Raw genomic sequence first — 25618 nt, forward strand, 5'->3', positions numbered from 1 at the left:
GGCACCACTACCCGTACGGTAGCAAAATCAAGGTTAAGACAGATCATAGGACACTCTTAAGTATTTCCTTACGCAGCCCAACTTGTCAATGAAGTAGAAGAGATGGCTGGCTAAGGTTCAGTCTTATGATTTCGACATTGAGTACATTGAGTACAAGAAACGGAAAGAAAACGTGGTTGCAGATGCCTTATCCCGTATGTGGGCTTGCAGTTTGTCTGCCATTTCTACCATCTACCAGGAGTGGATTCATGGTATTCAGGAAGAATACATGCAGGATTCTAAGGCAGCTCCCATATTTGTGGAGTTACAAAGGCCATCGAGCCAGGGGCATGCTGAATTTAAGCAGCATAAAGGGCTGTTGTGGTGCAAGGACAGAATTTATTTGGTGCCAGATTCAAAGTACCGACTGCAGGTCTTACAGGAAATGCATTCATCTCCTATGGCAGGACATACGGGTATTACTAAGACATATGAAAAGGTGACAGGTCAAATAGAGCTTTATCTCGGATAGCTTGTGGCGGGATGTAGTTAAATTTGTCAATGAATGTTTGCCCTGCCAGCAAAATAAAGTGGACAGCCGGTTACCCACAGGTCTCTTGCAGCCGTTACCTATTCCAGAAGGCAAATGGACTCACATTGCTATGGATTTCATCACAGGGTTGCCTTCCACAGAGCGGAGATGGGATAGCATTTTTGTGGTGGTTGACAGAATGACAAAACAGGCCCATTTCATACCCACTAAGACCCGTTATTCAGCATCACAGGTTGCTTGGCAGTTCATCGAGCATGTTTTTAAGCATCATGGTTTTCCCTCTGGAGATTGTCAACGACAGAGATGCAAAATTTATGGGTCACTTTTGGCAGGAATTATTTACAGCAGTGGGTACTTCTCTTACACCTAGCATTGCTTACCACCCAGAGACGGATGGACAGTCAGAAAGGGTGAACAAATGGCTGGAGGAGTATTTGAGGCATTTCTATCATGACACACAGAAGTCTTGGGATAAGTGGTTGGCACTTGCTGAATTTTGTTACAACAGTACCAAGCACATCTCTACTGGCATGAGCCCATTCAAGGCTATGTATGGATGCACAGTGGGTATGCCATCTTTAGTTGCAAACATGGCTGTGAAAAATCAACAAGCAAGAAATGACTTGGAGAGTATGGATGCCCTTCTGGAATCTGCAATTGGCTAAAAAGAATATGCAGGATGCCCAAGCCAAGCAGAAGAAGTATGCGGATGAACGCAGGAGGTATCTATCTTTTGAAAAAGGGGATTATGTGCACTTACGCATCCATAAGAACCATTATGCCTCGCTAAAGGGTAACACCAACACGAAGCTTGCTCACAGGTATTACATTCCCTACAGGATCATCCGCAAAGTTCGCAAGGTGGCGTATGAGTTGGAGCTACCTAGGACCTCCAAGATTCATAATGTTTTCCATGTATCCTAGCTGAAGCCACATGTCAGACAGCATGTCCAAGTCCTTCCTGAGCTACCACCTATGGATGAGGAGGACCACATACTCTATGTTCCGGAGTGCATCATGGGTTTCAGGGATCACGTACTCTGAAACAAAGTCTACACCGAGTATCTTATCAAGTGGCAGGGACTCCCTGAGGATGAGAGCTCATGGCAGCCAGAGAGCATTGTCCAGGATAACCCCTATCTCCTACCGGGCTAATTATTATTTACTGTTTGCTGCACCTATTTAACAGCCTGCATATGAAATTTTGAGGGCAAAATTCTATGGGAAGGGATGGCTGTACTGAAGGGGAAAAAGAGGCCAAGTTGGAGGCCCTTTAGGTGGAAAATGTGGAGGGACTATACAAGTCTCCATCCACCCCCTACTATGTACTTTTTGATGTGACATCTAATCTTATCTACTCTCCCTTCCTCCTTCCTACCTACGCTCGCTCACTCTCTCTCTCTCTCCCCTACTCCCTCTCAATCTCTCCCTCTCTTTCCTACCTCATTCTCTCTCTCCTACCCCTTCTCCTCCCTTCTTCCCTGTCTCTCTCTCCTTCTGCTAGTCTATCCCCCTTTTCCAAATCTGTCACTACCCCCTTTTCTACAATGGCCCAAAGGACTTGCACTGACAATTGACTGACTGTGTGGCGTGGACTTTGAAACACTTCGGGGTGGCTTGGGTTTGCAATCACTATGGTTAGAGTTTGGTCAATCCCACATTTCAAGTTGCTTAGCCCACAAGGGCTGTTGAATATGGGCTAACCCACTTGTGGCTTTACTAGTAAAATTAGGTGAAGGATTCCCTTCGCGCTTGTGACACGTGTACAATGTGGCATTTGAGTGCTCCCATATGCAATTGGAGATTACTATGGGCCTTGGATATATTGGGGGGATATATCCACCAGCGCTTTGGGAGAGAGAGAGGGCTTGGCATAGCTAGGGTGTGAGGACCCGGGACCCCCTATAGCTTGTACCCCCTAGATGACACGCTACGCTTTGTCCTACATGTCTGACCTAGCTCTTTGTTGGTGGTCACATTTGACTTGGTTGATCTGGCTTGTCAAGGGTGTTTAGCACTTGTTGGTGCTTCGTTGGCTAAACTGGCTCTTCCTGGGTGATGATCACTCATTGGCGTTTGGCTCTTTGGGGGGGGGGGGGGATATGTGGTCTTCGTGGCCCAAACCCCTCATGTGGCACCAAGAATTGACTATGTGGACTAATGGAAATGAGGGGCTAAGAGGCCTCATACAAGCGATGTACAACAAATGGAAGGGGCCTCATACAAGGGCTAAATTACACATGGAATTCGAGGGATGTGAGAAAACCCTGGATATGTGAAAGCAATGGAAGCCCTCAAAAGTCCCACTAGTTTTTTGGGACTTGAGGAGGTCTCTACATGGCTAGGAGGTGGAGAGTGGGATCCCTCGTTACTTGATGCATCCTTTGACACATGGCAGCTTCTAGTGGCTGCTCCAACAGAGATTACCAACGGAGCACCCAAGAAAACAATGCACAATGAGATACATGTCAATTTGCGCTTTGATTTGTGATATCAACATAAGAAAGAAAAGAGGAAAAGAATATAAGATAGTATCACAACATAAACTCCCTCCATACAAAAGGGGGTTAAAAAAGAGAGAGAATGGCACATAACACAAAATAAGGGGTTGAATTCAAAGCAAGCACTAGAACAACATAAACAATAGCTACTTACTGACTTCTCCAATGAGTTCCATAGACATGGATCACACGTTATTACTCCAAATGATCTACTCGGCCTGCATAATATAAAAGCAAAAATTATGAGACACCCCTTGGATAGATAAGCTTCAACATTGAAAAAACAAGTAATTAACATTTCTCTTACAAGTTTTCATCCGATAACTACAACAAATGACAAACAAAGAAGCCTTAAGAGTGCAAAAGGGATACAACGTCCAATCTAAAAATAAGCCATAGTCATACAAAGGTAATGTAAACAAGAAAACGAAGCACTTACGCTATAATGAACTATTAGAGAAACTAGTGTCAAAGATGCTCACTATATACACCATGCAAGTAAGACAAACACTAAAATGAATGCAATTTGCAAAATTGAAGGATTCTACAAACACATAAAGAGGTAATAGCTAACATACTGATTAATAATAAAATGAGGTGGTGGTGGCAAAGAACAAAAGATCAAACCAGGCAAGAAAAATAAGTCTCCAATGAAAGAGAGATTGTCAAAATAAATTCAAGTCCCACACCTACGAATGTAGCAGAGCATAATATTCCCTCACACTCACCTGAAAACAAATACTCATGTTTCACAAGCGTAAATCCCCTTTTCAATAAGATAGTGGGGAATCCTATCGTCAAGAGCAAGTTGGTACAAAATGGAATGGGCAAATCATTGTGGCAATCCTCATCATCGAGCAAAAGGTTGGGGCGTACAAGTCCTTAGACAAAACACTTGAATCAAGACCTACAAGCTAGAGCATTTAACTCTTTGATGAAGCAACTCCAACAAAGTATACTGGAGATTTGTAATTCTACCAATAAACCATGCATGTGGGTCACTAAGGGATGAAACACAAGTCTAGAAATTTGACCATATCCTCATAAAGAAAGAGGCAATTCGTGATCGTGGTTTGTCGCATGAGCAATTTGCATCAGCTTGGGCAAATTTTCAAGCTACGTCAATAGCCTAGCCTAGGCACCTAAATGGCTTAAGTAGCATGGTAGAACATGAGGAACATCACGTGATGGGTAAAGCAGCAACGAAGAACTTGCACTCAAGCAACTCAATTAGATATGCATAATTTGGGCTTACCAGTGCAGCTATTAATAGAATGTCTCTTGCTCTAGAGACTAAGGCGAAAGAGAGCTGATTCTTTTGTGCAAAGCCTTGCCCAAAACTTTTGCATGTTCGAGTAGCAACTCCCATACACGCCGCCCAAATCTCCACAAGGTTGCCCCCTTCTGAGCAAGCTGAAGACTTAGCTCCTCCTGAGTCATGTATAGAAAGCTGGGTCACCAAACAAACTCGTGTTTACTTTGAAAGGTCTAGTGGTGGACTCCACACATGGAGGCACAATTATGCAATCCAGTTTGGTGTCCATGATGAAACCATGCTAGAAATACAAGCTCAAAAATCAGAAGCAGTGAAGCAAAAGCAAGCTCGACTGAAGAGACCCTCCTCAAACGGATCATGTGGCTCAGGGATGCTTCGTCAGCGACAAGCATTGGGCTAGGCCAAAGAACAACAAGCCCAAGAAGAGCAAGAGCATGCGAATGGAGCATAGGATCGTGCCACTTCACAAAACACTGAAAAACAAGCCCATCCTCCCAAGAGGCCCAAAAAGAATGGCACTGCGCAGAGATAAAACAAGCCTGTGCCTCCAAAAGACTCAACAGGTCAAAGAATAGGACTGCCCACTCAACAGGTCAAAGAAGAGCAAGTACATGTTCGTTGGGAAGCCAAGGAGAAAAAGGGATTCAGTGTTGCTCATGTTTCTGATTCAAACCAGGATGGCTGAAACAGTAAGGCAAGTTCAACCACCAGCCAAGTCTTTGTTTCCAGGAAAGCTCACCTTTGAAAGGTATGTAAGAAAGGTAAAAGGGGGAAAAGACTTTAAAAAAGAATGACAAAACCACAGATCCATTAGCGCTCATGCCTTGGCTGAATCAATTTGAGAGCTACTTTTTGTTATACACACAGGGAGCATTGGGAAGTATTTCTTAGCTTTCCATGTACTTAACATGGTGAAGTAATCACTTGGTGGCACACATGGGACACTAACCATTATGCTGCAGATCAGAAAAAAGCTTGAAACGATGGAGAGGATTTCATCCACCGTTGTATGTGGACTGTGATTGAAGGCCTGAAGAAAGACCCAGGGGCCCACATAGTACTTCACCACTATGCGAACTATTTCACGCAAGTGGCCATATAGTTGCAAGTGGGGAAAGTTGTTTAAGTCATTCACCAACAATCGATGGTATGTTCAATGCTTCACTTAGCCCACGGACCATGACACAACCTATGAGATCACTCAGAATTTTCAGCCCGTAAGCAAGGGTCACGAACGAAAACAGAGGCCCAGCAAGGAGCATCTTTGTTACTATTGATAAATACACCCACGATAAAGAGGCATTGTCTCACCTTCAACGCAACCCTACCATCGCAAAGCCCTTCAACTCCAATGACGACAACTGCATAGGCTCGATAGAAAGGAAAGCAAAACAACACATCCTTCTGACCAATCAAGACCTCCCCAGCTAACCAACATTCTTATGATAGGATGCCACAAGATTACAAAGGCAAGTCCCAACTTCTTCTAATCGTTCCCGAGCTCTTCCTCACACAGTTGGTAGCTTGTCTATACAGAACCCAACGCAAGGCTCTATCTTATCAGTGTATCTCATGGATGCCAAGCTAGACAACAAATAAGCTCGTGGTAACGACCAAGGAAAGCAGAATTGTTGGCCAGGTATCCGCCATTCAGCCATGCGTCTCAAATCATCAGATGGAGATTGTAGCACAAGTTATGGCAGACTCCAATTCTATTGCAACTTTAGGAAAAGGGGACGCCACAGCCACCCCTTAGCTCATGGCCATTAGTCTAGATCGAGGGTACAAGGGTTGCCAAAACTGCAGGGGAAGCAGCATGCATAGCAGGAGAAACAGACGTGGACTACAGACACAGGCTGCCACATCATCAACAGCAAGCCAAACAAGACCAGGTGGCAACCATGAAAGCTGCCATGTCAGCATGGATGACCAGGACTTGTTGTCCAGCCAGCCGGTCAGCGCTGGAGCAGCACCAGTCAAGTACTGCAAGGGGGCAGTTGCCCACAACAAAAGCGGCAAGCAGTGCAGACAGCGAGTTGACAACGACTTCAACAGTTGGCCACATTGGCACCAGAGCAGGTCATTCCAGCTCAGCAAACCAAACTTCAACAGAACAAAACAGCCTCTGTCCAGTATATGCGAGTCAGTGCATAAGTCAACAAGAGTATGTGTCTACAAGAGTACAATATCTGTGTATGTTTGTGTCTATACATAGTTTAAAAGAACGTGTACAAGAAGTAGCAAAAAAGAGAGGAACAGAGTATCACTAATAATTTCTTTAGCATAATTTCCCACAATGGGTTTGGAAAAATCCAGAATATCTTGAGAAACCTGAGTGCTTACTCAGATTAAAAACAATATATGACTTGAAGAGACATTAGCTTGATACATATGCATCAAATAGATGCCTTCCAGTCTCCAAAACAATTAACAAACAGCTTTCTGCAGTGTCAATTTTTGGCTGGCCATGCCACACACCTCTTTTTTGTTGAGCCAACAAATGTCCTATGTTCATGCTTCAAGGCTGGACGTACTTCTGGAGGGTCATTCACCAGTGACTGAGTAGCTGGAGGATGTATGTAGGCAACATCCATTAAGATATCTACCAATCTGCTTCCAACCTGACACCACAAATCCGAAAGCAGTTGAGCAAACCCAAACCACACTGCAGAAATAAACATAGCCATCTGATCATGAAAAAAGTACCTTAACCCTAATGTCACTTCCCCAAGGCTTGGACGCTCTTGCTTTAGATACAGTCTTCCTCAGAAGTCTTAGTTTCTGCTGCTTTATCATCTTCTCAATAGACTTTTCCAAGGCTTTATTATTGATGTTAGGAGCATCCATGGTAGGATCAAACTGTGTCCCAAGCTTCCGTTTCTTCCTCCTTTTGTTCATGATCCGATAAATTTCAGTCTGCAGTATATCAACACATAACAACTTCATCTTTTCTGAGTCAAGAGATTACCTACCACAAGTTTTATCTATTTCTTTAAACTCCAGCCATGAATTCCGTTCTGGAAGCACATCTTCAAATAGCAATCGACAAGCAGCACACAATGACACAAGTGACCCCTCTCTCTAAGAAAATCTGGTATCCATACACAGGTGTGATACAACCAAACCAGCCAGTAAGGACTGCTAAACTAAGACACCTACGAGCAACCTACTTGATTTACCAAAAAATCACTTGTAAAGACTGCTAGACTGAAGAAAGTGAACGTTGAAACCCAACATAAACCATGAAACCTAAAACCAACATGAAACTCTTAAACCCCCAATACTGAGAAAGCAAAAATCTCAGGATATATCTAGATGGATCCAGGAACATACCCAAACTCATCCACTTAAAACACAACATATAGAGCCGTTTCAATTTCACGACAGTCACAAGGTTGAAAACCAGGCTCCATAGCAGGGACTAGCTACCATGACATCCCATGGACGTCATCAGTCCCCGAATGGTGAGTGTAGATTATGCTATGAACATCTGCTCCCACACATACATATCCACACACCCAACACATACTTGAGCATCCATTTATACAAAGGTCTTCATACTGAGTTTCTGTCAGCACTCTGGGAAATGAAGGGCAAACTCAGTCGTAACAGGCTGGCACTAATATGAACATATGCTCTCACACATACATATCCAACACATACTTGAGCATGCATTTATACAAAGATCTTCGTACAGAGTTTCTGTCAGTACTCTGGAAATGAAGGGCAAACTCAGTCGTAACAGGCTGGCACTAATATGAACATATGCTCTCACACATACATATCCACACACCCAACACATACTTGAGCATTCATTTATACAAAGGTCTTCGTACTGAGTTTCTGTCAGCACTCTGGAAATGAAGGGCAAACTAATTCAAAAATCTAAAAGTGTTAGTTCACTGCAAGAGAGATACCCTGATAGCACCCTGTTTTATTAATTACACTTGCAAGGAATTTATATTGCTCACGCAGTCAGATGATCCTTTGACCAAAAGACGGTAGCAGACCAAACTGTAAAGACTAGCCCAGGCATGACTCTCTTGTGAGAGGACCCTAACGGAACCGTGTACAATGCTCTCACTCGCTAGATCGATGTACTCCATGTAACGTGAATCAACCACTTGAGACTACTGACTTTTGCACTGGACTCCTAGAGAGACATTATTAGCACAAATGTCCTAAATAGTTAGGATGCTGAGCGCATAGAAACCAAGGCCTATCTTCCACGTAGTGATCCTAAGTTATGGACTCAGCCAATACTGTGGTAAAGAAGAAATCATATGATCAACTCCCAAAAGTTATACCTTTGTCTTAAAAAGTCTTAACCAGCAAAGACTACCTTCCTTTCCTGAATTCTTGTGAGTTCTTTAAGAGGGTCAATACAGAGGTTCGATAAGGCCCCCCCCCCCCCCCCCAAAAAAGATACGAGATCAAAGAGAATCAACGACAGAATCTCACATATCCTTGTAGAGTGAATGTTTATTGGTTGCAAAAAATTCATGTTAAATACCATCTTCTTACTTAAACTCCATCGGGCTAGCAACAGCAACGTTGGAAGATCATAACACAATAGGGCTGCAAGAAAATAGAAAGCTAGAACTAGCATTGAAGGTCTACTCCTTCGGTGATTGCTCAGTCTGTATGATTGTGGACTGTCCTTGGGGTATTCTGTTTAAGCTGAAATCTCCACAAGCAGCTTGGCAATATTCTATAAAATGAAAACTGAGTATTGGAAGGATTACACAAATGCATCTGAAAAATAACTTAGACAACTATGAGTCAAGATACAGACTATTAGACATGAGAGATTCCCAGACACAACCTTACCACCACAAAGCTTTGAAAGGTGGAAAGACGTAGCCCACAAGAACTTCAGAAGGCAAATTCGATTACCCAGCATTGCCCCCAAAAAGTAACATTGGGACAGCATAACAAGAAGGTAACATTTTAAATTGCGTTAGTTCGACCACCGTTATCTGGTCTACATCATCTAAACACTTTAACGTGCCGGGTAATGTGCTTACCCACCTCCTGCTCGACAGCCTCGCCAATTGCCGATGCAGCCACCACGAGACGTATATACCCATTCTCCTGTTCTTTCATCAGCACTGACATCAATTTGTGCATGGCAACTACGGAAAGGATATCAGCTGGAATCTGCATTAAATATGGGCCATAGATAGCCCGGTCCTTGCGAAATTCTTTATTAGTGATCGCCCTCTGCTCTGCCAGAATGGCGTCTCGGAAAGGCTCGAACCAACTCAAGAGTAGACCCCTGACAAAAGGTACGTTCGGGGCCAGTTTCTTTTTGCACATGCGTACCACCATATCTTTGTATTCCAGAGCAGCCTTCCAGCAGGCTTGCAATTCCATCTTCCTCTGCCTCCGCCGTAGTTGCTTGCGCTCACGCCGAAGGGCTTCCTCCTCGGTCACTCTCTCACTCACGCCAGGCTCACTGGTCTCCGAACTCTGAACGGGCTCCCGAACGAACTCCTCGGCATCAGCTTCGAGGTGCGCCACGGCCTCAGCGGCGCTGCTACCGAAGCCCTTACTTTCGGAGAAACGGCAGGGGTCGGGCCAGGAGGGGGGCGGGGGGGAGGGTCTGCGGTCGAGGGGGGGGGGGAAGGGGGAGAAGGAGAGGGGGGAGGAGGCCTGGCGCATATGGTTAGTGAGGACGGGCAAGCTAAAGAGGACGGAATCGATGGTGGAGAGGCTGATATGGTAAGGGAGGGAGGAGGGAGGATCAGGGGGGAAGGAGAAGAGCCAAGGGCGGGGGGGGGAAGAGGGGGGATCAAGGGAGCGGGCGAGGGAGGAGGAGGAGCGGCAGGGGAGAAGCAGGGGAGGGCGAAGGGGCCAATGTGGAGCTCTGCTTCTCCTCCACATCGCCTTCTGTTGTTGTACAGAGTTTTCTCAAGCTACAGAAAAGGGTTTAAGCTCTTTCTTCTGTTTTTGCTCAGGAAGGAGGAATGAATGGGGAAGAAGGCCAGGGTTTAGGGTTTAAGCCCCCCCTCCCCTTGATGCACAGAGTTTATGAAAGGGCTTAAGCTCCTCTTCTTCTTCTTCTTCTTCTTCTTCTTCCTCCTCCTCCTTCCTTCCCTTCTTCTTCTTCTTCTTCTTCCTCCTCCTTCTTTCCCTCCTCTTCTTCTTCTTCTTCTTCTTCTTCTTCTTCTTCTTGTATCAATGTAGTGTTGTCCTTGCAATGGGACTTTGGAGACCACAAGGCTTTATTGGAACCTTTGAAGTCCTTGGTTTTAAGTGGCTTTTAAATATTCTCAGCACGCCTCGTTTCTCATCGCCCTTCTTCCCATTTCCTTCCACCAAAATAACGAGTTAAATACATTCAAAAGGCCTCCCTGGAAGCTGAGAGAAGAAGAAGAAGAAGAAAAAGAAGAAGAAGAAGAAGAGAGAGAGAGAGAGAGAGAAAGGGGGAGAAAAAAATGGGGAGAGACAGAAAGGGGGAGAAAAAAATGGGGACCAAAATAGCAAAAAATCCACATCATTTTCCCTTTCTTAAACAGAAACACCTTTACTAAAGCCTTCCCTCCTTAGGGCAGGCCAATAAAAATATCTCATATCCCTTTCTTGTACATTTTTGCCCTTCAATCTCTCTCTCTTAACATTTTGTATATTTTTAGCCTTCCACCAAAAGATATGGATTGCTGAGGAGCTTACAAGAACCCAACTGAAGAACAAAGCTACCGAGCTTGCTAAGGTTCGGGCAGCCAGGGAAGCAGGAAAATGGGCAGTCTATCGTGACGATCTTGCAGTGATTAGAGAATTTAAGACAAAACCTAAAGACCCTTGGTCTTAAACTAATGTAATGGCCACCCCATAGCCTAGTACCTAGTTCTTTTTATGTTTTATGTTCTATGTTTTTAGGTTCTATGTGTTTTGTTTTTTGTAGGAATCTGATGATACTCCCAGGGAGGTTGCCTATGGCCCTCTCTATACTGATGTATAAGCAGGTCTCTTTTGTCCCATAGACCTTCATTAGGTCTTTAGTGGACATTAATAAACTTTCTTTCTTTCTTTCTTTCTTTCTTTCTTTCTCTCTCTCCATTTTGTACATTTTTAGCCTTCCACCAATATGATAAATCTCTCTCTCTCTCTCTCCCTCTCTCTCTCTCTCTCTCTCTCTCTCCCTCTCTCTCTCTCTCTCTCTCTCTCTCTCTCTCTCTCTCATTCATTTGTTGGTTTGTGTTGTGATCCTGTCATTGGGTGTGTTGTATGTTCAATCCTCGAATCAAGTACGGATGAGTCATACTTTCCACAAAGTTAAACCCTTGTATTTCCCTTTGTGTATGATCACATCACAACCAACAATTCTTCCACTCACTACAAGCAAACTTGTTAGTTTATGGTATGATCCCAAATGTGGAAACAAGTGCAAGGAGCCAAATATGACTCCTCTCTCTCTCTCTCTCTCTCTCTCTCTCTCTCCCCCCTTCAGCTCCACACATCTCGGACTTGGGGAGGGGACCACAAGTTCCTGACCAAGATCTAATTCTATCACAACCATTTCCTTAGAGTGTCGGAGGAGGGATTCATCATCAGACCCCAGTACCTCAAGGACAAGGATTGCCATTGGACAGATGCACGTTTCATCCCATCAGCTGAGGATTGAGGCAGGGAGAGTTGCAACAGGTATACCCAGAGAGCAAGGATTTGCATGCTATGTATGGTTGGGGCGGTTGAGACGACAGAGGATAATTTTCTCTATATTGGCCCAACCTATTATGAGCTACGGGGACACTACCACTATCTCTACCTGGAGGGGAGCGGCTCGGTCCACTATCACGATTGATGCATTTCCATGACCAGGTCTATATTGGGCTCTATCTTATGGAGATGCGCTGGCACAGGGAGAGACTCCTGTAACATACCAGAGAGCAATAGGAGGCTGCTAGACCACAGGACATGGAGGCTGACCGGGCACAGCAATGTGCACATCTATACATATGAGTCAACTCCAGGACACAATGGAGTAGAGGAGGAGGAGCTAGCTGATGTGAGGGCAGCCTGGATCAGGAGAGAGAGCCGACATAGTGCCACTAAGAGAGGGATGCAAAGATCACGCACAAGACAAAGAGTGACTAGAGCACATTCTATTAAGGTCCGACCTATCACAACTTTCCCCAGGGGGAACCAACGAAGACAAGGGGTCACCCTAAGCATAGCCTAGAGAGTTCGAAGATTGAGAAGACCGTGCCCCCCACCATGGTGCAAGACGACTTGACAATAGACGTAGATCTGAGATATTTTCACAACTCACCAAAGAGCCATCACTGTGCTAGGCTTTGATTTATGAGTCCCTACTCCAAGATCGACTTGATTCAGCTTGACTGGTTATGGTTATGATTTTGCTAGCATGGATTAGTACTCAGCAAGGGCCTAGCATGCCCTTTGCTCCAGGAAGATCCAACAAAATCCTATCATCTAGTGCTCACATGGTATGGTAGGCAACATGTCAAAAGCATTTGTCAATTTTCGATTGAGTGTCTTTTGGTAAATGGGTTTAGTCTTAAACTCTTTAATGGTTGCTCTTCCATCATGGTATTGATGTCTATAGGAGGCCCATGATGAGCCACTCCTACATTACTTCTACTCTCTCTTAACAATGTTTGTCAAGACCTTGAGCTTAGGCTTGACATCCAAATTGCTCTTCGCACCAATGGAGCATAAAGCCATTCTCTCCTCCCCATGTCCAAAATGTATGCCGTTTTGCATTATTTTGGATGCTAAAAATAGTTTTATTCCTTTTATCACATATGATTTGTGGTAGTTAGACACATTCCCACATAATTTAGATGCCCATTCCAACCTTTGTGCCATGGATGTAGGAGCCCTAAATGGCAAATTCCATGCTTGCACATTGCATGTAGGAGGCCTTTATAGCTTTGCAAAATGGGCACTATCAAGCGTGAAGGTAAGGCTCCAACATTTTTGCTTCATCTGAGCAAATGGAAAGGAGAGGCTACCTCGTTAACATTGCTTGGCTTTTTGTGGCTTGTGTTTTTGCATCCCTCCAATTTTGCAGCCTATGACTACTCTAGCCTCCTCTAAGGCTCTTAATGCAAGACACTTGCACGATCATACTAGTTCTAGTTCCTTGTCCTCAAAAGTGGGATGAGGTTGGTTTCTGTGTCAAGCCAGGGATTCTATATGATCTTCATATAAGAGAAGAGTATAGCTTGCAATCAAGATCCTAGTGTCGTTATGATGCATTTGCACCCAATCATTGAACTTGCGAATGGAAAAGCTAGTGTTGGGGAGGGAGGGCAAGTTTGTTCAACCCCAATGTCATTGCTTCTCTTAACCATCTCATTAAGATTTGAGGAATTAGTGGAGGGTCATGCTAATTTAAGTATTATCCTCTCTCTCTCTCTCTCTCTCTCTCTCTCTCTCGCTCAGTTGCTTATGCTATGTTAAATATGCTACTAAAGAGCTTAAAAACCTTTGTGACTGACCTTACAACTTCAAAAATGCCAAACTCGCTAGCAATTCAAATTTCTAATAAAGACTTGGTGATTGATGTAAGGAGTGCAAGTAGCAATTTCAACTGTGGGTATGATTGTTGGATTGTCATTTTTGTAGATCCAGCTCCGGAGTTGCAAGATGGAGGGTTGTCATCAAACATCTTGTGGCTGTACGGTATGGCCCAGGAGAGATTGCAAATGCAGATGTCCAAGATGATTGTCCATCAGGTCACCTTGTGAGAAGGATGGTGAGGAAGAAAGGTTGTGATCTCCTAGGTTTTGGAGTCATTCTTAAAACATAATATATAAAGGGTCTGTAGAGTGGGAACATATAGGCTTGTGAAGTGTATGATATTTGTTGACTCACTGTGCGATGCAAATACCTTATACCTTTGTGCCAAAATAATTAGCTTTTTGTGTTCTTTTCCCTAGTGCTATCTTTTTCTACTCTACTTCATGTTTTATTCAAATATTTAAAAATGCATATGCTAGTGAAGTCTACTATTATGTGTATTTGGTTTGGTTTTTCATTATTATCATGTCTTTAAGCAAGACCATATGTTAAAAAAGCTTTGCTCTTTTTTGTTACAAGAAGGTCTTGGAGGTTATTATATATATGTGGATGTCATATATATGTAAAACAAATCTTATAGCTTTAAGTTTGCTAGTAGTCGACAGATTTAAGGTTTTTTACATATGCACAAGTAAAAGAGACTACAACCGGTACATCATCGTTAGCACCAGAGAAGTTTTAAGGTTTCTTAAGCCTAGAACCCACATTATTGCCTTTTATTAAACAAATTTGTTGCATTGTGTTGTCTTTTATTTAACCAATATTTGCAAGTGTGGCAAAAATACGCCATCAAAGACACATGATTACATCACCTTGGCATAGAAATTTAAAGGGCAATCAGACTGGTACCAACTATGGGCAATCTAAACCAGGTTTCAAGCAATATTACAAGTGATCAAAGTCTACAGATGTTCATAATCTGTGATGTGCAAGAACTATATAAAAGCCTTAGGATGCTACATACAAGTTTTCACTATCCTAAAATGAGCATCAAGTGAAATACAATGAATAGCTTTGTGACCCTTCACCTTGTGTGTTGCTTGTCGTTACCAATTTTCCGTGCGTGAGGATAGGCCACAAAGAGATGGAAGATATCTTGTCTCACTCCTGGACATCTTTTGCAAAGTCCGTCCCGTTTCCCAATTCTTCGGCTCTCGACATCTGTTAGCACAACCATATGAAGAATCGTCCATAAGAGAGTAGAGACTTTTTCAGGTATGTTTTTGACCCAAATGTTCTCAAATCCACTCTTCCAAGTGACCACACTATCACCAAGCTTCCATCTTTTGTTCAGTTCCTTGTACACCTCATCACTGGTGGAAGTTGGCATAGGGATGGGGGAAACACCGACCGCCACTACACTATCTATTGGTATAATGGCCTTTGGTCCATCCTGCAAGACTATATAACAAACTTTGCTTGAAGGGATTTTCTTGTAATACATGCCAATAATGACTTCCTCCCCGCTAGCAGAGACATTATGCCATCCATCTATCATGTCCTCTCATAGCTTGTGCTTAGGCTTCTCACACGTCACCACATAGTATTTTGCATTTTTATATTTATCCTCGGCTACATGAACCACAAATTTATCTCCCACGACTACAACATTAAAAGGCATAGCAATTTGTGAAATGCATTGAAGGTTTCTAGCACGCAGCTTTACAGGTGTAGTAATTGTCACACTAGTGTAAGCTTCTTGAGTTATCACGAGCCAGTATGGTGTAAGTTGGTTCACTGGTCATAGTCCTCAATGCAAAATGAAAAAAGGCACAAAAGGAATTTAAACAAAGCTTGTGTTGGGTCTTTCCTGCTAACGCCATAAACTGAGTGAAAACTCCATATACCCTTTATGGGATTGCAATCCCACAGATTCTTTCGGTTCACATCACTGACCTTCACCAACACATACTTCCTTTTTACATTCTTAGTGTCAAGTTAGATACTGGTCAACCACATCTTTTGCAGCTTGAAGCTATGCTCCATCTTGCTTTAGCTGCTCGACCATGAGTGCACACTTCACATTGCTTCGATTCTATCATGTACACCTCTCCATGGCCCGAGGCAAAGAAGTGGTGCTTTGTGCACATGCGTATCATAGAGAAAAACCTTGGTGAAAGACACAATTGGAACCTTCAGTTTCAAAATACATTTAGATAGCATGCATGAAACATATTGACCTCTTGACACAATGAGGTAAAGTGATTCTCGTTATATACCTTGCTATAAAGTAAAAAGCTCTTCTTGCTTTTAATTGCAAAGTAGCATCATTAGACCATACCCATGGCCTCCTAAACTTATTTCCCAATCTAGTTAGATATTGATGGTGCAATAAGAATCAATGTTGAACGAAGAGGGTATCATGTTGTTTTAGCACTTCTTTTTAGTTCCACCTCTTCATTTAGAATGAACAAATTTTTTGCAAAATGTATAACAAACCACCACATCATCCATAAAGTTTGAGAGACATTCTTTGTACTGGGAGTTCTGTCACTGTGCCCTAAAATTGTGCGTAACAAAAAAGTTAAGGTGATGTTGAAATTGCCCAATCAACATTGATGAAGCTGTTTCTTTATATAGCATATCAAATCTTCTTCTTACCTACTTATTGTGACATATTCATATGTCCTCCATTTAACTACAACTCCATCAATGTTGTTCAACTCACACGACAAAAGAGAACCCTGGAAACCCCACAAACATTGCAGCTTCGTCAACAAGCATGCAACTCCCTTCAGCCGTCACATATAAGAGTATGAAGAGTGCTGCGGAAGATCTAGAGCTGCGAGTAGGTGATTGGAAAAGAGGGTTTAGGAGCTAAAATTGTGCAGGAACAAAGCCGAGAGAGAGAGAGAGAGAGAGAGAGAGAGAGAGATGAGGCAAACTTATGCCTATGGGATTCTAAATAGAAGGGAGTAGGGCCCCCAAAAGCGAGATGCTTTGTTCTAGAAAGCCATCCTTGGAAAGCAATCCCAAGGCAGAGGAAATCCACTTCTCTAGAAAGCCTTCCCCTATTTCCAGAACCTCTTATTTTTGCATAGGGTCTTCCAAAAGCATTCAGCGAAGAGCAAAAAGAGCAGCTGCCCCTGCTGTCCCATACCACCAGAACCCGTTCCCAAATAACCTTCGGCATGCCATCTCATGACCTGCCATGTAGATGGCAAGCGCCTTGGCTCTCGATCTAGGCTAGACCATCTAGTGGTGTGTGCACACTGAATGCCATCACAACAGCCTTGGCCACTCTTATATAGAAGAGCATCTAAGTGTCCCTTGCTAAATATAGCCAACTTGCCCTTTGGTATTGCCAAAGTCCTTTGAACCCACGATAGCCTACTTTCCTTAATCCCAAGGCCCCCTAGGTCTGGTGGTTTTGGTTCATGAATCCGAGGATTAGCATCCACGGACATAACAAGTCGCCACAAGCACACTTGCCTACCTTGAAGACATGAAAGTGGTTTGCATCTCCGGGCACATGACAGCCCTTCTATCCCCACATAACCCATCTTTCTTTGCATCAATGGATATGTCTCGTGACACCCAATGCAGATCTGGGACATAACCTTCCGTCCACCAATTCAGGCCTGGCTTCTTCCATGCTCGGTTTTCCACTCTAAATGCCTTAACCTCCTCCTCATCCTCCAGCATGTGTGCAACTCCATAGATGTTAACCTTCCATCCACCAATTCAGGCCTGGCTTCTTCCATGCTTGGTTTTTCACTCTCAATGCGTCAACTTCCTTCTCATCCTCCAGCATGTGTGCATCTCCATAGATGTTAGACATCAAAATATAAGCTGCAGCATCCTTTTCATCCAATCGCATTGCATGTTTAAAGGCCACTCTTCCAAGCTCCACATTACCCCACTTGCAGCAGGCACCCAATACCATATGCCACACAACAATATTAGGATTGAAAGGCATGGTCTTCACCATTGTTACTGCCTCGTTTAATTGGCCTGCACGGCCAAGGAGATCAACCATGCAAGTGTAGTGCTCAATAGTTGGAGTGATACCATAGTCTTTGCTCATGGCCTCAAAATATTTCTGGCCCTTATCCACTAGACCCGTGTGATTGCAAACAGTAAGCACAATAGAGAATGTGATCCCATCAGGCTTTACCCCTTCTCCTATCATTCTCTCGAGCATATCAAAAACAATTTCACTTTCTCCTAGCTGCGCATATCCTGCCATTAGTACAGTCCACAAGACTACGTCTCGAATTTGCAGCTTGTCAAAGACTTCCCATACTTCTGCAAGCCTGGCACATCGAGCATACATATCCACCAAAGCGCTGCCAAGAAAAAGATCTCTTTCCAGCCCCTTTCTAGCAATCTCGGAATGTATCTCTCGGCCCTTTTCTATGGCTCCTACATAGCCGCAAGCTTTCAAACTACAAACAAATGTGCCAACATTTGGAGAGTGACCCTCTAGTTGCATCAGCTCAAGACAGTTCAGCGTTTTTTCACCTTGACCATGCTCGGCATAACCTGCCATTAGGGCATTCCATGAGGCCTCATTTCGAACCAGCAGCTTATCAAAAACTTCCTGTGCTTCTGCAAGTGAGCAACATTTGGCATACATTTCCACCAAGATGCTGCCAACAAAAAGATCTCTTTCCAGTCCCTTTCTGGCAATCTCGGTGTGTATCTCTCGACCCTTCTCTATGGCACCAATGCTGCCACAAGCCTGTAAGCTGCAGCTAAATGTCACAGCATTTGGGGAGAAATCCTCCAATTGCATCTGCTCAAGACAGTTCAGCACCTCCTCACAAAGCCCATCCTTGGCATATCCTGCCATTAGTGCATTCCATGAGACCTCGTTTCGAACTGGCAGCTTGTCAAATGCTTCCCGTGCTTCTGCAAGCGAGCCACATTTGGCATACATATCCACCAACGTGTTGCCAACAAAGAGATGATTTTCCAGCCACTTTCTGGCAATCTCAGCATTTATTTCTCGGCCCTTCTCTATGGCTCCCATACAGGCACAAGCTTTCAAGCTGCAACTAAATGTGACAGCACTTGGAGAGAGGCCTTCCAGTTTCATCTCTTCCAGACAGTTCAGCGCTTCCTTACCAAGCCCATGCTCAGCATATCCTACCATCAGTGCATTCCAACAGACCTCATTTCGAACTGGCAGCCTCTCCAACACTACCTGTGCTTCTGCAAGCGAGCCACATTTGGCATACATATCCACCAAGTTGCTGCCAAGGAAAATATCTCTGTCCAGCCCCTCTGTGGCAATTTCAGCATGTATTTCTCGACCCTCGTCTATGGCTCCTATGATGCCACAGGCTTGTAAGCTGCAACTAAATGTGACAGCATTTGGAGAGCACCCCTCCAGCTGCATCTGTTTGAGACAGTTCAGCGTTTCCTCACCCAGCCCATGCTCGGCATATCCTGCCATTAGTGCATTCCACGAGACCTCATTACGGTTTGGCAGCTTGTCAAATGCTTCCTGTGCTTCTGCAAGCAAGCCACATTTCGCATACATACCCACCAAGGTGCTGCCAACATAAATATCTCTTTCCAGCCCCTTTTTGGCAATCTCGACGTGTATTTTGCGGCCCTTGTCTATGGCTCTTATGCTGCCACAAGCTTTCAAGCTGCAACTATAAGTGACAGAATTTGGAGAAAGACCCTCCAGTTGCATCTGTCCGAGACAGTTCAGCGCATCCTCACCATGCCCATGCTCGGCATATCCTGCTATTAGTGCATTCCACGAGACCTCATCTTGGATTGGCAACTTGTCAAACGCTCTTCGTGCTTCAACAAGGGAGCCACATTTGGCATACATATCCACCAACGTGTTACCAACAAAAAGATTTCTTTCTAGCCCCTTTTTGGAAATTTCAGCATCTATTTCGCGGCCCTTGTCTATGGCTCCTATGCTACCACAAGCTTTCAAGCTGCAAACAATTGTGACAGCGTCTGGAGAGAGCCCATCCAGTTGCATCTGTTTGAGACAGTTCAGCACTTCCTCACCAAGCCCGTGCTCGGCATATCCTGCCATTAGTGCATTCCACGAGACGTTGTTTTGAACTGGCAGCTTGTTGAAAGCTTCTCGTGCTTCTGCAAGCAAGCCACATTTCGCATACATATCCACCAAGCTGCTGCCAACAAAAAGATCTCTTTCCAGCCCCCGTGTGGCAATTTCAGTGTGTATTTCTCGTCCTCTTTCTGCATCTTTCAGCCTAGCACAAGCCTTCAGTACGGCCAAGAAGGTATACTTACTAGGATGTACAGAGTCCTCCTGCATTTTCTTGTAGAGGTCGAGGGCATGCTGTAAGTCCCCACATTGAATATAACCCGAGATGAGAGCAGTCCAAGAATGCACATTCCGATGGACCAACTTGTTAAAAACCTGCTGAGCATCGTGCATGCTTCCAACCTGGACCAATATTGGGACAACGTAGTTCCCAAGAGATCTGTGATCGTCCAGCCCCCTTTTACACATGTAGGAATACAAGCGCTTGGTATACGCTAGACTCTTCAATGTTCTGCACTTATGCAAGATGCATGTGAGGCTCTGAACTGACGGCAGCTGGGGCATCTGCTCCATAGACAGAAGTGCCTCCTCTAGGCTGAGAGTTTCTAAGCCGCTCTCCTCATTCAATTCTTGTGCTTTAGATACATTGACGTTTACCCCAGACCTGAACCTGTCCTTGCCACACCCCTCCAAGCGAGCCTGACCAGTGTCCTTTTTCTCGAGCACATCTTTAAAGCCGTCTATCCACATTGTCTCCTTGATCATCTTATGTCTAAATTCCGGAGATCTTGGGTTTGCCTGGTGTTAAATTTAACAAGAAAGTAGTCAGCCTGGCCAATCTACAGCTTTACCTGTGTACAAATCAATCAATGCCGACTCGTCGGCCACTTTGCTCACTTGGCTATCCCACCAATGGGGGGGGATTGTGGAGTTCCTCTTCCATAAACGCTCGGTCCCTGGTCCACCTGCGAAGCATGACCACAAAGAAAACGAATTGCAAGTAGTGGGTTGTTTGTCCTGAGACTAAATTACCCGTTAGTCGGGTTTTGTCAACCGTGAGCGTTAGAAAATACGCGTACCTGCACGCAAACATTCCTCCACCATCTGCCCACTGTCCTCGGAGAGTTACCGTGTGAGCAGATGAGCTGCCAACCGGTCGGAATGTGGATCGCCACTACAAAATGACCCACGATACAGGGATCTGTGCCTGCTCCTACACATGTATTTATGATCATCCCAAGAAGAGCACGAGGGCACGGTGAGGTGACTTGGAGGGCAGGTATGGGAGTTGCCACCACATGCAAGTAAGGCGGGAGTCCTATGGAGGATTGACACGCGATCAGCGGTAGCCGGGAGCCTGCAGCCGGTCCTTTCTTCGGTGCATCAAGGGCGACAGAGCGATGATAGTGACAAGCGACACATTCGCTCGGTGCAACAACGCAACCTCATATGCTTAGCACCAACAAATATTCTCAATCTGCCAATAGGTTTAGACTAAGCGGATAAAACATGTGGGTGTGTATGTGTCGGTCCTATGTTCAAGCCCCAAGGGGTAGCTCAGGATTCTACCTTGGTCAACCTCATATGGGGGCGCTATTGGCACTTTCAATTTCAGTACAACGCACAAAAAAGCAAAAAAAAACAATCTATACTTGCAAAATGTACAACAAATATAGATATGTTATCAAGGAGACGTCAAGTATAACAACCACAACAATGCAAGTTTGAAACATTGCATATAAAGTGGTTGAACATCTGCCAATGAAGGATTTATATGTAGTGGTTCAATGTAAGGTTGAAATACCACACGTGAATTGGTTAGGTTATATCAATAATACTCCTGCAATCATTCCATTTAGACTTTGATGATTCTCACAATTTTAAAGATTGATCCAATTGGTTTGGATAAGTTTTCATTGTTTAAAGATAATCTCAAAATAGTTTTGCCAATTATTTGGACATTATCCCCACATTATCAAGATTTTCAAGTGAAAACAAGGGTAGGTTGGGGCTAACTATGCCCCAATCTGTCCTTTCTTTATTATATGTGTATGTATAGGGAATACTTAAAGGTGCCTTTTGACAAGTATAAAGAAGTGCTCAAGGGAACTCATTCAAAAGTATAGATCTTGATATAAAAGGAGGGTGCCTATCTACAAACTTAGATTGTGGCATCCAAGTTGAAACTTCTATAGAGGCTACAAACTACCCAACCCCCCAAATTGGCTTCACCAATATAGCAATCCTATCTACCATGGTAGTCATCCTAGCTCTTCATCATGAGAGCCATTTTCATCACTTGAGCTACTACTCTCGTAGTTATCAAGTCTAGATCATGATAAAATATAACCATTTTTTGTGGGGCTCAAGGAATATGTAACACATGGCTCATCATAAATTATGCATTGCTCAATAAATGTTAACAACTTGGTGTCTAAATTAGCTTACACATTTAGAACTTTGGAGACAAAAACATTAGAGCCTTCTTTGCTTCAACATGATGATAAAACCATTACAAATTTTGTTTTCCATGTGAAGCTTGTATATAATACATTGAGATTGTGCTACATGCATACGCAAGAAAGTCACGTCTCGAATCCTACTATTTGTGCAAGAAAATCATGCCCTATACCCCACTATTTTTTTTTCAATAATTGTAGTTTTTATTAATTCATCAACAGCAACAAATACAAATACATGGGAGCAAGTTCGCATGTAAATGCAGATAGGGCTACTGATGTCAATGAGGCAAGCATCCTTGACACTCCAAACAATATCTATCTTGACGAAGACATTGAAGCCACTATCAACTATTCAGAGAAGCAAGCACGTGAGATTAGAAGTCGATTGTCAAAGAATCTTGTCAAGCAGATAGCAGATGCTTTAAGCCCACAAGGGCGTGTTAAACAAAGATTAAGAAAGGACAATGAGATGTAATTATATTTTTTTAGGACTATTGGCTCAATGAGCCCTAGACCCGACTACTTGGATCTCTAGTCATAAGAAATTTGTCAAATCTCAAACTAGACAATCTAAAATGGATTTCCAAAAACTAAAAATTAGAACATCATCGAACATTGAACACATTCTAGCTTCATATACCACTACTTTATTAAAAAAACAATCAATACCTTTCCCTATGGGTCCCTAAAACTAGAAATCCAAAATTCAAAATTTTGCGTCTAAATTCTAGAATGATGGATAACTGCATGGACAAAGGATCCCTATATTGCACAAACATGAAGATAGGCACAAATTAGATGGGAATTTAGCTAAAGGCAAAAACTAATCAAGTCGGTGTGCGTCACAAGCCTACCACATTTGGAAATCCCAAATGACAATGCATCTCCTCATCCTTACATCACCAAATGTGACTTATATGGGTGGGGCTAGACCCCTTTCACATGACCATTCTAGGCCAAATTCCACCAGGTAAATAATAGAGTGAGTGAGTGAACATAAGTGCATGTGAGTCAAATGACAATGCATATCCTCAGATCCTTTACATCACCAAAAGTGACTTATATGGGTGAGCCTAGACCCCTTTCACACGACCGTTTTGGACCAAATTCCACCTTGGAAATAACAGAGTGAGTGAGTGAACATAACTGCATGTGAGTGCATTGATAAATTAGCATATGCACAATGAAAATTGCATTTTTAAAAAGAGAATAAAGTCAACCTTGCAAACCCTACTACAAGATGCAACTTTACAATGCTACGACCACAAGGCAATGTAAGTGAGAGTGAATAAAAATGTAACAACCCATACATTACCTCGTTCCCATTGTCGATAGTCCATCAGTACTTAGATCTCTTACATTCCTCACTCCTTGACAAAATATTCTCAATTCCATGACTACTTACCATCACTCGGCAATCACAACCCCATCTTTGATTTGTGGCAAACCTATGCTTACCAAACCATACTATTTACCCACAAAAATAGGTGCCATAGTGCCCAAACAATCCAAGAAAGTGCACAGTCTTGTTCTAGCACATAATAGGAAAACAAATGGACTACACAGAGCCCATGTCATATGCAACAATGCTTGTGATCTAATATGCTATTCCCATTCCAATGGAGAGCACCAACAAATATTTGTTTCTTTTAGGTGGAACTAGGACTCTCATGAGTTGTTTAAGCCATGAATTACCATGCACACATCATTGACAATCTCGTCAACTCCTCCACCCTCCTTTTGATTTATATATCACCTCTCGTTAGTTGATCTTACCAATCCCTCTTGGCCCACTTAGCTGATTTCACCAATCACTCTTGGTCCATTCACCACCTTTTACTCTCTCAGCTTTAGGTCCTCCACCCTCCTTTTGATGTAGATATCACCTCTCATCAAATGATCTCACCAATCACTCTTGGTTCATTCCCACCCTCTTACTCTCTCAACTTCAATAAGCATTGGCATCCCATATCAAATAGACCCATAGAAGTTGATACCATAATGCCTATATTTACTCACGAGTATAACAAAAACTAGATGAGCTATGCAAAGTCTCATAAAGTGAATTGAAAAGTGAACATGGATGTGGATTGAGCAACCCACCCTATGCGTGCAAAGAAATATACCTTCACCTATTCATAAAACTCATCCCTTCTATAGTCCAAACTCAAAATAGGGTGATCCACAAGGCATATTGCATGTGCATATCTTCTATATATTGGGTTAATCATGTACACGTGGAACTGCTTATTACATTTGATTGATACCACTAAGAAGACATAAAGTGTTGCCAAATTCCAAATCAGTAGGCTGTATGTGTGCATCTAAAGGTTGAAATCATGAGATTTAGAAAAAATGCACATGGTTTTGACACTGTCTAGAAGAGTTATGAAAGGTACAACTTTTTAGTTGAAAAGTGAGTGTGTCAATGTGTTCACTTCTTGAACACTTTTGCCCAAGAATATAGACTTTCCAATAATTTTCCCTTTTTTAGCATGCCATGACTTCTTGGTATGATGATAGGATTCTATTAAATAGGCATCATCTTCAAGCACCATCTAGAGGAGACAATAAATGTTCTTTGTGTGGTATTTGTTCACATTCCTTCAAAATAAAATGTAATAAAGTTCCCATCTTGAGGTTACCTTGCTTGGTGCCCAGCACAATGTTACTTGATGTTGGAAGTCATTACAATTGGAATACGAGGTGTAAGACTCAAAATACAAAGATTCAAACAAGATATCATATCTTGGAAGCCAAAGTACTCAAATCTCATACTATTTAGTAGATGGGGTTGCTCAAATGGTTATAGCACCTACAAAAACAACATTCTGACGCGAATAGTCATTTGAGCAAGTAGTCATCCTTGATCTATGGTTGACATCTTGAAATAAGTTTAGACTACTTTGAATAGTCCTAGCTATGTAGCTATGCTCTTCTCCAAGCAAACTATAAGAAATAGTAGTTGAAAAAAACACAAGTTATGTATGATAGCTTTTTATATTTATTCGGTCATGCACACAAGAATGTATGCTTTTGTTTTTTTATATCTTTTTAGTCATGTGCATCAGTATGTCCCCATGATGTTGAAAAAATAAAAAAGCGGATAAATTATTTCTCATCCTTGAGTTAAGTCCCGATTATGTTAGGTACCTAGCAAACAACTAAGTTACGTTTGGCTAGCATTTTGATGGGATGCAAGCCTCTACTATTTTTGGAAACTTATATCCTTGTCCAAAAACTATATTGATCCCCACGTAGGTTTGGCATGTATCCTAGACAAGATGCATACGCTAGGGAGGATAATATCTC

The 25618-nt window shown here is 43.1% G+C and overlaps 2 protein-coding genes across 2 annotated transcripts in view; both read right to left on the reverse strand.

Annotated features, from left to right (window-relative positions):
• The window catches only part of LOC147879569 (DNA-directed RNA polymerase 1B, mitochondrial-like), an 84468-nt gene extending 74495 nt beyond the window's left edge, over window positions 1-9973 (reverse strand). The window contains exons 1-4 of the mRNA XM_087371400.1: window positions 9341-9973; window positions 7016-7225; window positions 6788-6930; window positions 3188-3251 (exon numbers count right to left, since the gene is read on the reverse strand). Coding sequence (XP_087227526.1) covers window positions 3188-3251; window positions 6788-6930; window positions 7016-7225; window positions 9341-9973 — 1050 coding nt within the window. The remainder of the gene's footprint in view (window positions 1-3187; window positions 3252-6787; window positions 6931-7015; window positions 7226-9340) is intronic.
• Window positions 9974-16494: 6521 nt separating this feature from the next.
• LOC147879570 (pentatricopeptide repeat-containing protein At5g27110-like) lies at window positions 16495-21107 on the reverse strand. The gene is made up of 3 exons (XM_087371715.1): window positions 20924-21107; window positions 20733-20809; window positions 16495-20642 (listed from the first exon to the last, which is right to left on the reverse strand). The coding sequence occupies exons 1-3, from the start codon at window positions 20946-20948 to the stop codon at window positions 17526-17528; spliced, it is 3219 nt and encodes a 1072-aa protein (XP_087227841.1). The 5' UTR covers window positions 20949-21107; the 3' UTR covers window positions 16495-17525.
• Between the last annotated feature and the right edge of the window lie 4511 nt (window positions 21108-25618).

Source organism: Dipteris shenzhenensis, chromosome 33 (assembly GCF_047967505.1).
Source record: "Dipteris shenzhenensis isolate YYH24624 ecotype China chromosome 33, Dip_SZ_1.0, whole genome shotgun sequence".
NCBI lineage: Eukaryota > Viridiplantae > Streptophyta > Polypodiopsida > Gleicheniales > Dipteridaceae > Dipteris > Dipteris shenzhenensis.

What these genes read in the sequence shown, in the direction of transcription:
- LOC147879570 (XM_087371715.1), bottom strand. Translation starts at nt 20,948, where the DNA reads ATGGTGGAGGAATGTTTGCGTGCAG. An exon ending in GGAGGAATGTTTGCGTGCAG is followed by an intron (nt 20,810 to 20,923) that starts GTACGCGTATTT and finishes CATGCTTCGCAG; the next exon opens with GTGGACCAGGGACCGAGCGT. An exon ending in GGGATAGCCAAGTGAGCAAA is followed by an intron (nt 20,643 to 20,732) that starts GTGGCCGACGAG and finishes ATTTAACACCAG; the next exon opens with GCAAACCCAAGATCTCCGGA.